Source organism: Triticum aestivum, chromosome 5D (genome assembly GCF_018294505.1).
Source record: "Triticum aestivum cultivar Chinese Spring chromosome 5D, IWGSC CS RefSeq v2.1, whole genome shotgun sequence".
NCBI classification, from domain to species: domain Eukaryota; kingdom Viridiplantae; phylum Streptophyta; class Magnoliopsida; order Poales; family Poaceae; genus Triticum; species Triticum aestivum.
In genome coordinates this window covers 561,174,168-561,188,616 of record NC_057808.1, presented here as the reverse complement: position 1 = coordinate 561,188,616, position 14,449 = coordinate 561,174,168, and the positions used below count along the sequence as shown (strand labels likewise).

At 42.7% G+C, this 14,449-nt stretch overlaps 1 protein-coding gene and 1 long non-coding RNA gene across 2 annotated transcripts; one reads left to right on the top strand and one right to left on the bottom strand.

Annotated features, from left to right (window-relative positions):
• The first annotated feature begins 8,085 nt into the window (after nt 1–8,085).
• LOC123126235 (uncharacterized) lies at nt 8,086–9,504 on the top strand. Its single transcript, XR_006461610.1, has 4 exons — nt 8,086–8,398; nt 8,482–8,639; nt 8,717–8,894; nt 9,005–9,504. It is a non-coding gene; the product is annotated as an uncharacterized lncRNA (long non-coding RNA).
• Nucleotides 9,505–10,251: 747 nt separating this feature from the next.
• LOC123126233 (ABC transporter G family member 3-like) lies at nt 10,252–14,226 on the bottom strand. The gene is made up of 6 exons (XM_044546611.1): nt 14,013–14,226; nt 12,271–12,302; nt 11,761–11,889; nt 11,242–11,328; nt 10,802–11,074; nt 10,252–10,515 (listed from the first exon to the last, which is right to left on the bottom strand). The coding sequence occupies exons 1-6, from the start codon at nt 14,224–14,226 to the stop codon at nt 10,252–10,254; spliced, it is 999 nt and encodes a 332-aa protein (XP_044402546.1).
• Between the last annotated feature and the right edge of the window lie 223 nt (nt 14,227–14,449).

The following is a 14,449-nucleotide window of genomic DNA, read 5'->3' as shown; positions in this document are numbered from 1 at the left end:
CCATCACCATTTGCGAACTACAATCTTTCCTCATGATAAATAAAAGTATCAATTGTAATTGGAAGAAAACAATTTTACCGTGAACAACCATTGCTTTGAATACCAACTGATGAAAGCCCAACCTCGTCGTTCTACTAATTTGGCCCAATCTTTCACGATGCAATGAACTCCTCCGAATTCAGCTGATAAAATCTCTCAATTACGCGAGCAGTACACGTAACCGGAAGATGGGGGTAACGATAACCAACGAATAATCCCTCGACACCCGAAAGAACCTGCAATCGAACTAGACGTTACCAGCACACAACTTGTCGGAAAAGACAAACCTCGAGCGAAGTGTAACTTTCACACAGAAAATTTATACAAAATAAATAACAGCGGCACCCGAAGATGGCCGCTTCATGGTCGAAACATGACGTTTTCTAAACTCCAAAATATAACCTGCTTTTACAAAGACCGTACCAGGATTACATACACCAAGACAGCTAGCATACTCGAACTTTCCTAATAAGTTAAACAAACAAAAACATCTTTATCTCTAACTCTTGACCAACACCTAAGGAAGTAAATATGATCACAAGCTTTAACTTAGCAAGTAATCCTTACAATTTCAATACTTAAAGTAATTAAACACAATTTCCTGGCAGCCCCCATCCAACGTTTCTCAAGGACAGCAAAACCCACCATTTAGACCTGCTCACGTACACATATATCTCCTGTGGCCTTGATCGTGAGAAGTAGTAAACAATTAGGATACTTTCGGTAGTCTCAATCAAAACGTATCATGTCCATGTAGTATAGTCTTGTTGTGGACATGGCAACCAAAAGAAACAACCAAGTTGACACATGCTTTGATCAAACGGTATATGTTGGAATTATTTTCTTCCTTTTTCTAATATCCAAGCATGCATTGTGTATTTTGGCAAAGAAGTAAATTGTGATTCTAATTCAACCTTCATTTTCTCTTGATCAAGACGCCTCATGTTATCGCAAACAGTGACGAGCGAAACGGCCTTAACTTAAACCAGACCAACTTCTTCTATGTAATGGTGGTCGACGGTACAAATAGATCTAGTGTTTGCCATATCATCCTCTCCTCCCTGAAACGAAACCCTCCTCGGCGTCAAGTCTATCTTCTCAGCATATGCATCCGCAGAAACTGTCGATGCCAAAAATTCAGCATGTTGAATGTCCATGCCTGCTTTGTCTTGGTCATTGAGTACCTTCACATCAATTGCTTCCTGAGCATGATCACGCCTTTGGTGATATGCCTTGTATCGCTCCAGGGTATATGAGTCAAGTAGTATAAGTCGACCCTTCCATACAAAAGAAAATTCACCATCATAATGCTAACTTAATTGTCTCAAGTCTGTCCAGGGTTTTCTCAACAGTATAGAACACACATGCATATGCATAGGAAGCACATCACACACGACTAGATCACCATATCCGCATAAAGGGAAACTACTTCGACGTGATGCATGATCTTGATCAAACTTGTCCGTCAACCAAAACTCGTATGGTTCTGAATGTTCAATCAACGGCAAGTTCAAGGCATCAACTACAGTCTTACTCACAAAATTCATACTGGAATAGCAATTAATTAACATGGGACAACTAGCTGGTCTGACACACACACGCATAAAGCATTGGTACCAAGGCAAGGCACGCAATGGATCCTTCTCCATCGCCATCACTATTTGCGAACTACAATCATTTCTCATGATAAATAAAAATATCAGTCGTAACTGAAAGAAAACAATTTTACCGTGAACAATCTTTGGTCCGAATACCAACTGATGAAAGCATAACCTCGTCGTGCTACCGATTTGGCCCGATCTTTCACAATACAATGTACTCCTCTGAATTCAGCTGATAATATCTCCCAATTACGCGAGCAGTACATGTAACCGGAAGATGGGGTAACGATAACCAACGGACAATCCCTCGACACACAAAGAACCTCCTGCCGAAGTAGACGTAACCAGCACGCAACCCGTCGGAAACGATAGACCTCGAGCCAAGTGTAACTTCCACACCGAAAATTTATACAAAATAAATAACAGCGACACCCGAAGACGGGCGATTCATGGTCGATACAAAGAGGGTAACATGACTATATATACCAGTACAGCTAGCCGACTCCAACTTGCCTAATAAGTCGACTGAACAAAAACTTCTTTATCTCTAACTCTCGACCAACACCTAAGGAAGTTAATCTGCTCACAAGCTTTAAATTAGCAAGTAATCGATCATTAAAATTTAAATACTTAAAGTAATTAAACATAATTTCCTGGAAGCCCCCATCCAATGTTTCTCAAGGACATTAAATCCCACCATTTAAACCAGCTCACGAACACATAAATCTCCTATAGCCTTGATCATGAGAAGTAGTAACCAATTAGGATTCTTCCGTTAGTCTCAATCAAAAGGTATCATGTACTTGTATATTCTTGTTGTGGACGTGGCAACCAAAAGAAACAACCTAGTTGACGCATGCCTTGCTCAAACGTGTATGTGTTGGAATTATTTTACTTCTTTTTCTATTATTGAAGCATGCATTGTGTATTTTGGCACAGCAGCAAATTATGATTCTAATTCAACCTTCATTTTCTCCTGATCAAGACGCCTCTCGTTATCGCAAACAGTGACGAGCAAAACTGCCTTAACTTGAACCAGACCAACGTCTTGTATGCAGGCCCGAGCCTGGGGGGTGCGACCTGTGCGCCTGCACAGGGCCCCCCGTTTTCCGGGGCCTCCAAATCTACTACTCATGTAATCTTTTGGGCCTCTGAAAAAAATCTAACCTATTGGGCTTGTGAGACGCTCGGCCTGGCAACTGGCAACCTGGTGCAGCCCCCCGATCTAGAACTGCCTCGTCCAGCGATAGTGGCAGTCTTTCCCTCAAAATCGAAATCAAAAAGAAAAGAACAATTAATCTATTCGATTCATCGAAAGGAGCGAAGCGCCGAGACGTCTCTTGGTCTGTTCGTGTGGCACAGACGGCCCTCGCCATGGCAGGATAGGGTTCCTCCAATCCTCCTTCCTTTCCTTGCTCAAGAATCTCCTATCCAGCAACTCCGTTCCAACTTCCTACATTGTAGATCATTTTCAAGATTCATGAGGGTAGGAGCAGGCGAGCAGCCGAGCACGAAGGCACAAGGTAGGAACGACCGCACAGCAACCGGCAGGGAGGAAAGTCCAGGCCAATCTCCCGATCTCCGAGTTTTAAAGCGTCGTCGCGCCAATAACCAGTGATCCTGTGAGCCCTTTACTTTGATTTGTGATTTTCGCCAACTATTTCGTTCTTTTAAAATCGTATAGTTAATTTTATTGTTCTTTTCATCTATTAGGTATCTAGTATTGAAGACTGTATTACAAAAAACACTAAAAAAATGATGAGGTTTAATGGAAGACAATACAAAAAAGCACTACTAGGGAAAAGCCTAGCAGTAGCGCGGGTTTTTGGCCTAGCAGTAGCGCGGGGAGCCGCGCTACTGCTACGGCGCTACAGCTAAAGGTTAGCAGTAGCATCTGCACACCCGCGCTGCTGTTATATCAACTTAGTAGTAGCGCTTCCAGCAAACTGCGGTACTGGTAATTACTAGTAGCGCGTCTCACTGCCCGCGCTACTACTATTATTCCGTATTCTATTTCTTTATTATTTTATGTCGTATTCATACAGCTTTATACTATTTTTCAGACAGTAGCAATTTAGAGATTTTTTTTACATTATAATGAGTTATTAAATCACTAGATGAAAGATCTGCGGATTAGTTTCAAGTGAATGGATCCTAAGTGACCAATTCATGGATTAACTTGAAACTAATCTGCGGTTCTTTCACCCAATGTTATAATAACTCATCATCATCATCATCATATTAATATAAAAACTCTTGCATCATATCATCACCAACAACACTAGCTAATAATCATCATAGTCATTACCACCAACACTATTTAATCATCATAGTCATAGTGTAGCTATCTAATCACCACCAACACTAGCTAATAACAATCATCATAGTGATTACCACCAACACTAGCTATTTAATCATCATAGTCATAGTGTAGCACATCATCATCTTCAAACTCATTCTAGCTAGCTAATCACTCCTACTGCTCTCTCTCAGGTAAAATAGCATAGAACATGTGTAGCACTCCTGCTTCATCATACTGGAGCATGCAGATGAACATGTCTCCTAATTGTGGGCCGTGCTACTGATTGCTGCCCCTAGTACTTCTCTGCTGCAATCCTTCACAATTTTGCTCCAGTCTTTGACTATTAAGACTTGCTCGCTTCGAGAAATCTTAAATGCACTAAAGTGCAATGTATGATGTCTTGGCCGTAAGCTAACCATTGTCATGCGAACTTTATGCTCGATCCATTGAGGCACAACTATCATCAGGAGTCCCTATTGAAGAATATCATAATAACATACTTAGAAATGAAATTTAGCCTGAAAAATAATGTTTGCAAAAGATGCACTGAGGACAAATAGTAAAAATCTTACCATCTTTCCTAAATAGATGTGACCGTAGTTCAATACGCACGCTAGTGGCCGCACGTTTTGAGTAGTAATATTTTAATGTCCAGGATTTTTTTTTTCTTGACAGTATCAAGATCCTCAAGCCATGAAACATAATGACTTATCTCCTCGTAGTTTAGTTCAGCCCCGGCACAGTACTAGGTCATGTCTACTAAGCGCGGGACATGTTTGCTTGAATGGAAAGCTGCCAGTAGAAATTAGTTGTCAACTAATTTTTTTAAACAATATCCAAGACATAAATATGATTGAGAAACTCCAATAATGGTAGAACTGGAGGCGTCTGCACATCGACCAAGATGTCGATATTACCTTCAACTTCATCTTCTGGACTAATATCAAAGGTGATAATAAGCATATCAGGCTTAAATGCATAAGCCTTGCATAGTGCTCTCCAATTTTTGCATTCAAAATAGGTGTAGATATCTGCATTGTATAATTTTACGGCGAAAGAATAACCATGCCCGGTCCTTAATTGAACTCTCTTTACCTTCATAGTTTCCATTTTACTGAAACCAACCTTATCCAAGACATACATTCTTGCATGGCAGGGGATACGCTAGTAAAAATAGTAAAAAAAAAAATAAAATTATAAGTTGAAGCAAAAGAAGCAGAAGTCATGCTTAATTACGAAAAAATACTTCTCGTTGTGACTTACTGTATCCACTTCGAAGGTCTCATCCATCTTGATGCTGAAGTGCCTACCACCAACTAGGTGAGGCCTGTCGCACGGGCCGCGCTGGTCTTCGCAGTATTCGCACTTACCGAAATCCTTTTCTTCGTCAGACATTTCCTATGTTCATAGTTGAAACATTAATTAATTGAAAATCGATCGAAGGCAACTACCAGGAAACTCAACACACACATCGCTATTAATCAATATACAACGGGTTAACTTTAGGTCTGTCGAGTCTTCCTTCCTAAACTCTCATCTCACATATATGGTGGGCACTCCCTCTCTGATATTGCGACAGTCGGTGATGGTTGCTACTCCTCCTTCCCCTAGTGCATAAAAAAGGTATAGCACAAAGAGAAGAAGGAGAAGCTACCCCGACCACAGCAGTTGGCATTCTTCTTCTCTCATATATGGTGGAGACTCTCCCTCACCGATTTTTTGACTGTCATGTATGGAGCCCCGATAGACATAAAGTCAACTCAAAATGTCGTTTAATTCTCTTTCTAGCAAATCTGGGGGACTCGATATTTCCTACATATTCTAGAACAAGTCATGCTTAAATTCACAGAAAAATCCGGTATGACCTTTGCTAAAAATAGGACATATCGAGCGCCCCAAATTTGTCGGAATGGAAATGAATCAACACTCCGGCAAAATACCTAAGGAAGTAAATATGATCACAAGCTTTACCTTAGCAAGTAATCCTTACAATTTCAATACTTAAAGTAATTAAACACAATTTCCTGGCAGCCCCCATCCAACGTTTCTCAAGGACAGCAAAACCCACCATTTAGACCTGCTCACCTACACATATATCTCCTGTGGCCTTGATCCTGAGAAGGAGTAAACAATTAGGATACTTTCGGTAGTCTCAATCAAAAGGTATCATGTCCATGTAGTATAGTCTTGTTGTGGACATGGCAACCAAAAGAAACAACCAAGTTGACACATGCTTTGATCAAACGGTATATGTTGGAATTATTTTCTTCCTTTCCTAATATCCAAGCATGCATTGTGTATTTTGGCAAAGAAGTAAATTGTGATTCTAATTCAACCTTCATTTTCTCCTGATCAATATGCCTCATGTTATCGCAAACAGTGACGAGCGAAACGGCCTTAACTTAAACCAGACCAACTTCTTGTATGTAATGGTGGTCGACGGTACAAATAGATCTAGTGTTTGCCATATCATCCTCTCCTCCCTGAAACGAAACCCTCCTCGGTGTCAAGTATATCGTCTCAGCATATGCATCCGCAGAAACTGTCGATGCCAAAAATTCTGCATGTTGAATGTCCACGTCTGCTTTCTCTTGGTCATTGAGTACCTTCACATCAATTGCTTCCAGAGCATGATCACGTCTTTGGCGATCTGCCTTGTATCGCTCCAGGGTATATGAGTCAAGTAGTATAAGTCGACCCTTCCATACCAAAGAAAATTCACCATCATAATGATAACTTAATTGTCTCAAGTCTGTCCAGGGTTTTCCCAACAGTATAGAACTCACATGAATATGCATAGGAAGCACATCACACACGACTAGATCACCATATCCGCATAAAGGGAAACTACTTCGACGGGATGCATGATCTTGATCAAACTTGTCCATCAACCAAAACTCATATGGTTTTGAATGTTCAATCAACGGCAAGTTCAAGGCATCAACTACAGTCTTACTCACAAAATTCATACTGGAATAGCAATTAATTAACATGGCACAACTAGCTGGTCCGACACGCACACGCATAAAGCATTGGTACCAAGGCAAGGCACGCAATAGATCCTTCTCCATCGCTATCACCATTTGCAAACTACAATATTTTCTCATGATAAATAAAAATATCGATCGTAACTGAAAGAAAACAATTTTACCGTGAACAACCTTTGGTCTGAATACCAACTCAGGAAAGCACAACCTCGTCGTGCTACTGATTTGGCCCGATCTTTCACGATACAATGTATTCCTCTGAATTCGGCTGATAAAATCTCCCAATTACGCGAGCAGTACATGTAACCGGAAGATGGGGTAAGGACAACCAACGGACAATCCCTCGCCACATGAAGAACCTCCCGCCAAAGTAGACGTAACCAGCACGCAACCCGTCGGAAACGATAGACCTCGAGCCACGTGTAACTTCCACACCGAAAATTTATACAAAATAAATAACAGCGACACCCGAAGACGGCCGCTCCATTGACGATACACGATGTTGTCTAAAATCCTAAATATAACCTGCTTTTACAAAGAGGGTACCATGACTATATATACCAGTACAGCTAGCCGACTCAAACTTGCCTAATAAGTTGACCAAACAAAAACTTCGTTATCTCTCACTCTCGACCAACACCAAAGGAAGTAAATCTGCTCACAACCTTTAAATTAGCAAGTAATCATTGAAATTTAAATACTTAAAGTAATTAAACATAATTTCCTGGAAGCCCCCATCCAATGTTTCTCAAGGACAGCAAATCTCACCATTTAAACCAGCTCACGAACACATAAATCTCCTATGGCCTTGATCATGAGAAGTAGTAACCAATTAGGATTCTTCCGTTAGTCTCAATCAAAAGGTATCATGTACTTGTATACTCTTGTTGTGGACGTGGCAACCAAAAGAAACAACCTAGTTGACACATGCCTTGATCAAACGTGTATGCGTAGGAATTATTTTCTTTCTTTCTCCAACATCCAAGCATGCACTGTGTATTTTGGCACAGCAGAAAATTAGAATTCTAATTCAACCTTTATTTTCCCCTGATCAAGACGCCTCACGTTATCGCAAACAGTGACGAGCGAAATTGCCTTAACTTGAACCAGACCAACGTCTTGTATTCAGGCCCGACCCCGGTGGGGTGTGACCTGTGCACCCGCACAGACCCCCCGTTTCTGGGGCCTCCAAATCTACTTCTCATCTAATCTTTTGGGCCTCTGGAAAAATATCTAACCTATTGGGCTTGTGAGACGCTCGGCCTGGCAACTGGCGGCCTGGCAACTGGCAACCTGGAGCAGCCCCCCGATCTGGAACTGCCTCGTCCAGCGATTGTGGCAATCTTTCCCTCAAAATCAAAAAGAAAAACAAAACAACGATTGATCTATTCGATTCACGGAGAGGAGCGAAGCGACGAGGCGTCTCTTCGTCTGTTCCTGTGTGGCACTGGTGGCCCTCGCCACGGCAGGTTAGGCTTCCTCCAATCCTCCTACCTTTCCTTGCTCAAGAATCTCCTATCCAGCAACTCCGTTCCAACTTCCTACGTTGTAGATCCTTTTCAAGATTCAGGAGGGTAGGAGCAGGCGAGCAGCCGAGCACGAAGGCATACGGCAGGAACGACCGAACAACAGCCGGCAGGGAGGAAAGTCCTGGCCAATCTCCCGATCTCCGAGTTTTTAAGCGTCGTCTCGTCAATAACTAGTGATCTTGTGAGCCCTTTACTTCGAATTTTGATTTCCGCCAGCTATTTCGTTCTTTTAAAGTAGTATAAGACGAGTGCATGTAGGGTTTTTTGTTTTCAGTTGCTGTTCTTTGGGAGTCATGAGGATCTTCCTATATTCAAGTTTGAGAACCTGACAAGCTTTTCTCTGGATGGGTGCCGTATCAACGACGACTTCCTCGGGCTGCGCAAATACCTGTACAACTCGCCTAACCTGCAGAAGCTCACTTTGCGACATTGCAAGGTGCTGCTGCTACTTCTTCCATCAACAACTAATTACCATAACTTGAAACATTCCGTAATATATTGGCATTCCATTCCAAAATATACTCGTAACATTGCACTGCTCAACAGGTCTCGGATTTCCAATCTACAAAGGAGGTGATGAAATGCCGCCAATCATATTCCAAGGGCATGGCGCGTTTCAAGTGCAACAACCTTAGGCTTACTGAAACCATACACCGAGATGGTGATGCTTCTGTCGATCCGTTTGTCAAGTTTTTCAGGGGCGTGCGGAGGAATCTGCCAAACAACAAGATCAAACTCATTCCGCTCAAGAAGAAGAAATAAAAGACTGAACTCGCTATAGTCGATTAGCGGAAGCGTATGGCAATACACTAGGTTTCCTATCATTTGCTGATTTCAGGAAACTAGGTTGCACATGTGTCATCATTTTTACCTTTTTAATAAATTCATCATGAGTCCTTGGCTTTAATTGTGTCGGATGGTTGAGATCGTTTGGATTTCAGCAACTCGTAACTTTTATACTAGTGTAGACTAGGTTCTTGGTTGAAGTGGAAGTGTCACGATCCCCTCGTCTATATATATGGATTTATTTTTCATTTGGGATGGCATTTTCTCATCTTTTATTGATCGTGTATGTCACCGACACCTCTGAGATCATCCTCCGGTGAGATTGTTCTCCACCTACACAGTTAGAACCTTTCATATCTTGACTTTTTTATGCACTTCATATCTTGAATCAGTTATCCACCGTCTCCAACAACATTTATAAGCACGAACAAATTTAAGGAGAAGAGACAATCTGTTATTGCTCAATGACTACTATGCCAAGCTTCATCTCAGGCATGAATAACTACATTCAACATCGTCTACAATGTCACAAATCTACTGACATGGAAATGCATGTTGGCACAACCCAGCACGCGCCGAGCCCTATCATCTACAACACTTGAAGAAAACACCTTCGAGAGAGGATCGCTACTCGACCTTCAATGTAGTCAGATCCAACCAGGAAGATCAAACGTGTGAGAGACAACAAGACAACAAAGGAAGCAATGCTGAGTACCAAAAAGGAATGGACAAGAGAGTAAATCACCAAATCATGGTTCATTTCTTCAATTCTCAAATTAACCATGATAAATACAGTATATATGTTACCCCAATTCTCCTCATGTTTCTCTTCTACTTTGGATGCGTCAGATATGCCTACCTAGGAAGCTATCACACATGTATACATGCATATGAACAGTCACACACCCAAACACACACACACACACACACACACACACACACACACACACACACACACGCACAAAGCCTTCTTACAACATCAGCACACTCGGTGGCTCAGGGCTAACTCACTTTGGAGCTGCAATGGTGTGGATGCTGGGCCAGCAGGAGCACCTGCCAAGCCTCACATGTCTCCTCACATCTAGACGAAGCAAAACATACAAGACGACCCAGTAGCCGATCGCCATCAGGAACAAAACAAGGAGATTCATCCACTTGGCACCCGTCGACGATGATATGCCATACAAGCCTTGGACAGCCTGCACGCCGGGTATCGTCCTCGTGGCCCCGACTGCAAATGATGTACTGACATACTCGTTCTGGACCAAGCCCTGCAGCAGCATTGCTTGTTAGCACGCCTGATCCGGTAAAATCAAGATGAGCATAGGGTTTATGTAGGTTACATAAGATGGCCATATATAACTTACCTGGACAGCATATGTCTGGAATGAAATGTAGGACATCGGATAGTTCCACACGGGCGCTGGTATTGCGTCTTGGATCCGAAAATACCCTGCCACCAGCATCATGATAACTTGAAGTAGCCACGGTTATTTAATAATGTTGGTTCATTCAATATGTGTGCCCACTTGAAAGAAGACCAAGATGGAAGCTCACATATAAGCAAATCAAGGTTAAGATGCACTTGTAAGTCTCAAGCCAGATGTACGCAACAATCATCATGAGCGCTTCGTTCGCCAATAGGCACATAAAGATGGTGATTATAAAGTACATAAGGAAGCTGAACTCATTCCTGAGGCCAATCAGGGAGTAGAAAACCAACGACGACGAAATGGACACCAGAAATAGGAAGGAGACGCTGGATAGGAAGTGGCCTAGTAGGAAAACCAATGTCCCATAATGCCGGTTTGAATCCTCATGGGAATATATCTGCATAGGAGGGAGCATTATGTTACGAACATACCTGATGTTCATATGATTTTGGTGCTTATTGTTTTCACCAACAGAATCCGCGTTGAAATTATTCTACAATTAAAACTATTAGGAAGGAAGTGGCCATAATGTTGCAATTCCATTTTAAAGAAGAAAAACCCGACCTTGATCTCATCAATATGAGCAGGCACTTCGCAAACACTCAGAAGGACAAGAAACGAAACAAACACAAATATCGCAGAAATCCTAACCTGTCAAAACAATGTGACCTTTGAGCATCATCAAATCATAAATGCAGTTAATTACTTGAGAATAAAAATATCTAGTAAATTGAAATGTAATACTGCAGTGACACTGACCACTACAGATGACAATGAATGACCAATATCGATAAATACAGGGCAAGCAGCATATACAAGGCAAGCCTGCTCCAGAAGTACTTCCATTCTCTTGACATAACTCGCAATGATCTCCAAGTGAGAATCCCAATTCTCGCTGCATCACTGCTTTGCCTTTACTTTTCAAGTAAGGGCCTTCGTGCATCACACCATGTAGATAATAGTTTATTCACTATCATGGATATTGCAGTGTCCAATTTCTCAATCTAAAGTATCAGTTGTGTGTTTGTGGAATGGGTGACATAGATGGGATTTTCATTACCCTAGGGTGTAGAGCAGTAGTACCTTGTCAATCAATTTTGCAATCATGGATTCAACAGCAGCAGCTTCAGCCGATGATTTGTATGTTGCTTCTAGTGTCCGGATCGCCACAGCAGTGTCCATGCTCACTGAAGAGAAATCCCCTTGATCATCCTGTTAATAACTACAAAGCTTTTTAACTCTCACAAAAAAATCAAAAGACACCTGCAGATTTTTGCACATGGCTATGATTCTGTCGAAGTCTGTATTGATTGCTCTCACGAAGTGTGGTCAGATGGACTTTGCATGATTGGACATGAAAACCCAGCATTTGAGAAGTGCTGTAACAGAACAAGACCAAGTAAGAAAACTCCAGAAGGTAACGGCGCTGGTGCCCCGGCTTTACTCCACCCGCCCCTTGGAGTAGGACACATGTGCGTCACGATCCAGCCAGCGCACTGTGCCATCCAGGAGCACCTTCCCTTCGATGGCGTTAATGACCTCGGACATGAGCCTGCATCTCTTATATTAATCCCCGGTTACTTCTCTATTTACCTCTCCAGGGTCCAGGCTGTTAATTTTGCTTCCTGCATATGTATTTTTCATTGATATTAGATTGTTCGTGATTCCTCCATGGCTGATGACTCAATTCATAACCGGATGCATAACGTGTGCAAACAGGACACTCTCCCACCAAGTGTATAGACTTTCAAAATGGCCACCTCACACACATAACTCAATTTTATAACATATTTTGGACTTGAATTTTTTTTCCATCTGTAATATACGTCACCAGAAGCCCCGCTCTATAATTTGACAACTTTTAGAGTTGGTTTGTTATTTTCGTGGCATTAACTGAATTTCGGGCAAGCAAAAAAGGCGGTAAAGTTCTGTGGCGGGCTATACAGGATGCCCGCCACTCCAGACTTCTTGATTATTTTTTATTTGCGCGGGTGACTGCAATGTGGAAGTGACGAGTACCTTTGTTGCCCGCATTGCAAACATCTTGCTATGGAAAATAAAAAAATTGAGAGGGTCATCCCACTATGTTTGTACTGGGCGTATTCCATGACCGCCACTCTAAGACGAAGTAGCAGTGGCGGGTGGGTAGCAACGCCCGCTAGTGGCAGGTTTCAACACGCTAGCAAATTTTGCTAGTCCAGCTGTGGCGGTCATTCGGGCGCACCCGCCACTGCTACACCACCAGCACTGGCGGTGCGCCCTGTCACCCGCCGCTGCTGGTTTTCAAAATTAGCTGTGGCGGGTGCCCGCCACTAATTTGAGTTCACCTATAAGCCCTTTTCCGGTAGTGGACACTAGCTACGAGATTTGATACAACACACGGGCAACAACCACTGACAATTGCATTAAAAAAAGTAACTGCTAGCCTACTTGGCGCACTCTAGTCTCTCTGTATTGGCATTGTGACGATAACAAACTCTATCCAACAATTTACCAAGCAGTCGGTCAGTAAGCAAAAAACAATCAGGATCAAGAGAGCAAACATGAGCATATGTATGCGCAAATGGTGTGTTCCCATCATAGCTAATTGCAACAATTCACAAGCATACAGTCCATATGCAACAGTAAAAATAAAATGAATAACAGAATAATCAAGAAATACAGTGACTGAATTATGAGGATAGCTTTACCAATTTCCGTGGAGAAGAAATTGCTGGGAAAATCCAGCAAATAAACAATCACACGGCAAATAAACAATCACACATCTAAGGAGACAGATCCAAAACTCTCTCTACACCGCTGCAGGGAAAAATAACCAGCTGGGGAAAATCTTCTACCCATTCCTCACGTCCCATGACCTAAAGATTTTTTTTTAAATATTACTCCTTTTATAAAAAGAATCAATAATGTATGACCTAGTTCGTAAATTGCAATTATATAACCCCGTCGGTCTTCATTATCCAAGCAAAGAAAAGAAAAGACTAGGATTCCTTTATCAGCTTTATTCAACATTACTCGTTTACTAAGTCATTTAGGCCTTGGCAACTATTAGATGTGGCATCTTTGTTGTTTGCCTTTTATATAATTACCATGCATTTGACAATAAGTAGTAAGCAGGATCAGAAGAAGGGAATGTAACCCCTGCCAGGTTTCAATGAAGTTTGGATATGCAGTTTCAGTTGGTGTTGTCCTCGTCTTTAGGTCATGGTGTTGTCCTCATCTTTAGTTCAAAAAGCCTAGTAGCGGCGAGCAAGGCACTCAGGGGCGCCCGCAACAGACTCTCTGCCATTGCTAATATGCCAACAGTGGCGGGCGGCCCCTATCTGGCGGCACACCCCGCGTCGCCCCGATCTGGCTACATGGGGGAAACGCCACCGTCGATGACTCCTGAGCCCGCCTCTCCTTCCCCTCATCTTCCCGCTGCCTGAGGGGACCATCCGCAAAGCTCGTAGGGGATCCTATGATGGCGGCGGCCGGGCATTTCATCTCGCGGCAGCTGCTGAGATCTGGGCAGCTCCGCGAGATCCCGACGGCATCTTCCTCGTCCATCGGTGGGGCTGCTCTTGGTCGGCAGCAAGTTGGTCGCTCGTGACCGCATGGTGTTGCGGCGCGGTCGGCGCACGTCCTCAAGCCGTGCTAGTTTGGATCTTCGCCCGTACAAGTCTGCGGACATGTGTGCTGCATGCTGCTGGACACCATGGTGGCCTACTACCATGATGCTTATGGTGGTGGTCCTCGTACTCTTTTTGCTTCATGGAAACGTCCTCCAAGA